This window comes from Myotis brandtii, unplaced genomic scaffold, assembly GCF_000412655.1.
Source record: "Myotis brandtii unplaced genomic scaffold, ASM41265v1 scaffold34465, whole genome shotgun sequence".
Lineage (NCBI taxonomy): Eukaryota > Metazoa > Chordata > Mammalia > Chiroptera > Vespertilionidae > Myotis > Myotis brandtii.
In genome coordinates, this window is record NW_005363272.1 from 1 (window position 1) to 3,195 (window position 3,195).

Sequence of the window (3,195 nt, forward strand, 5' to 3'; positions counted from 1 at the left end):
CCTGTAGCCACAAGGGTCCCCTTCAGAGGAAACAAAGGCAATCAGACCAAAGGTTTTGTGATCGTTGAAGCCAAACTTTGGGATGGGTTTGCACATAAACTTGAGTGAATGAGGACCAGGAGGGAAGTGTTTGGTAGGGAAGACCGAGAGCTGTGGTGGGAGGTCCTGGGGGATGATCACCATTGTGGTGGCCCAGGTGGGCCTGTCAGAGGGAAACGTGGGGACAGAGGCCTGAGGTCAGCACACAGGGGCCTGGGCTGCACTGGGGTCCATCTTGGTGGGAACGTTTCCCAAACCCAGGAAAAGGAGAGCACTGAGGATGGTCTCCTTGTGGAGAAAGAGAAATAGAAAACACAGAGACTTGGTGAAGGAGAGTCCCCACTCCCTGCCAACATGTCACCTGCAAACACATGTCCCTTCTTCACTGTTTTCTGCAGTGAGAACATGAGAAGGAAGAGCCATCCCTGGAGGCAGCTGAGAGGTTGAGAGGAAATCCCTGTGCCCAACAGGAAGGCCGGCCTCTCACTCCCCACCTCCCTCTGCCCCTGCTCCTGAGGCTGCTCTCTGTGCTATGGGTCCTGAGCGCCCCCTGCAGCCCAACCCTGCTGTCTCCTCAGGGAGGTTTGTGTCTGGGCTCACACTGACTTCCTCTCACTGTGTCTCTTGCACAGTAATACACGGCCGTGTCCTCGGCTCTCAGGATGCTCATTTGCAGATACAGCGTGTTCTTGGTGTTGTCTCTGGAGATGGTGAAGCGGCCCTTCACAGAATCGGCGTAGTATATGTAACTACTACCAAAACTATCAATGTAGTGGTATGCGACCCACTCCAGCCCCTTCCCTGGAGCCTGGCGGACCCAGTTCATGCCATAGTCCCTGAAGGTGAATCCAGAAGCTGCACAGGAGAGTTTCAGAGACCCCCCAGGCTGCACCAGGCCTCCCCCAGACTCCACCAGCTGCTCTTCACACTGGACACCTGCAAACACAGAGACACAAGGTGGACTGAGAATCACATGGAAGCACCAACAGGCATAGGCACAGGTCTCAGCGCTCCCCACTCCTGAGAATGACCTTGAGAAATGATCAGGAGGAAAACGCAGCTTGGCACCAAGTCCATGGTGGAGCCGCTGGGGTCCTGTCTCAGGCGCTTGGGTACTGGGTGTCTCCCCAACATGCCGGGCAAGGGCCCCCTTTTATGAGCAGGAGGAGAGCCCCATTTGCATGGAGTCTGCATATAAGGTGCAGCTGGGACCCTGGGCTGCATGTCTGACCTTGTCATCCTAGGGGCGACCCCAGATGGGAAAGGACTCAAGGATACTGGCCACAGGGGGTCCCGTCCTGACCACCCTTCCTCCATTTTTTCCTGAGACTCGTCACCCTGACCTCATTCCTTTGGAGGCAGCTTCCAGGATTGAGAGTCCTCCTTTATTGGGATTTTGATGAGGACCCAGGGGTGCTGTCCAGAGGCATATGGATGGGGCTTCCTCTTGCTCTCTTTCACCCGCCATGGGCCATGTTGCCTTTCTGGGGTTTGGGAATAAGAATGTGCATTGGAGGCCAAGCTGAAATAGCTCAGTTGGGAGAGCGTTAGACTGAAGAATGTGCATTGGGCCCTAACCGGTTTGGCTCATGGATGGAGCATAGGCCTGCAGACTGAAAGGTCTCGGGTTTGATTCAGAACAGGGGCATGTACCTTGGTTGTGGGCACTTCCCCAGTGGGGGGATGCAGGAGGCAGCTGATCAATTTTTCTCTCTCATCGCTGTTTCTAATTCTCTATCTCTCTCCAATCCCCTCTGTAAAAAATCAATAAAATATATTAAAAAAAAGAATGTGCATTGGATGATGCTTTTATTTTGAAGCTGAAAGATTCTCTGTTATTTTCCTCAGTCAGATCCTCCACAAAACTCGAACCTCTACATGTGAGGAGGCAGGAAAGGCTGAGCTGCACGCTGTGGCCGCAGCCTCCCTCTCAAACCTGCTGCCACTCTCTCAGGCACACAGCTGCCTCCCAAAGGCACAGATTTCCCTCAACTTCCCTGCTGTTCGTGTGCAAAGTCCTGTTTCCAGCCCCTCAAATTGGGAGAATTTCCATAATTTAAAAATGGATTCCCATTGAGTGGTAGGGGCTGGCCAGCTGGATGGGATCAATGGGTAAAAGGGGGACATATGTGGTACTTTCAACAATAAAAAATTATTAACAGAAACAAATAAAATAATAAAGTAATTTTTTGTAATGGAGTCCTGGCCCTGGCCAGTGTGACTCAGTGTATAAAGTGTTGGCCTTAAACTAAAGGGTATCGGGTTCGATTCTGGTCAAGGCTATGTACCTTGGTTCTAGGCTCCTCCTTGGTCCTTGCCCTGGACAGAGCTTATGCAGGACGCAACCAATTGATGTGTTTCTCTCACATCAATGTTTCTCTCTTCCCCTCTGTCCTTTCCACTCTCTCTCTGAAAAGAAATGGAAAAATATCTTTGGGTGAGGATGAAAAAGATAAAACAAAAGGATTACGGTGGGTCTTGGAAGCAAAATCCTGGGAAAAGAGTTGAAGCACCAAGTCATCCATGGGGGCAGGTGAGCACCGCCCTTCTCAGAGGAGAGCGGCCACCTGTGTCCATCCTCCCACAGCCACAGGTGAGGAGAGACAGACACAGGAATCTGGGACTGTGGTCACTTGTTCCTCTGGGAAGGCGGCCACCACAACTTGGAAAGTGCAGTCACACTGGGGATGGGGTGGGGCATGGGCAGGTCAAACACCACAAGCCTTACTTCTCTCTTCCTTTTCAATATTTATTCTTATTTTAAAATATATTTTTATTGATTTCAGAGACGAAAGGTGGGGCAAGAGAGATAGGAACATCAGTGATGAGAGAGAATCATCAATTGGTTGCCCCTGAACGCCCCCTACTAGGGATCCAGGCAGTAGCCCAGGCAAGTGATCTGACCAGGATTCCAACACTGACCTCTTGGTTCATAGGTCGAAGCTCAACCAATGAATAACACTAGCCGGGCTCTGGGGTGACCTCTTACCATTTCTTTCCTTCTTTATATTTTTTTAAGAAATCATAAGATTCCTTTATTCAGTTAATTTTGTGAATCCTCACCTGAGGATATTTCCCACTTATTTTTAGAGAAAGTGGAAAGGAGGGGAGAGGGAGAGAGCCCATAGAGACACATTGAGTAGTTGCCTCTTGCAG

General features: G+C 50.6%; 1 gene segment (V, D, J or C); it reads right to left on the reverse strand.

Moving 5' to 3' along the window:
* Positions 1–644: 644 nt before the first annotated feature.
* On the reverse strand, positions 645–1,189 carry LOC106727002 (the record flags this gene model as incomplete). The annotated part of the segment is given in 1 exon segment: positions 645–1,189. A coding segment is annotated over 1 exon segment (545 nt), but the record flags the coding sequence as incomplete, so codon positions are not given.
* Between the last annotated feature and the right edge of the window lie 2,006 nt (positions 1,190–3,195).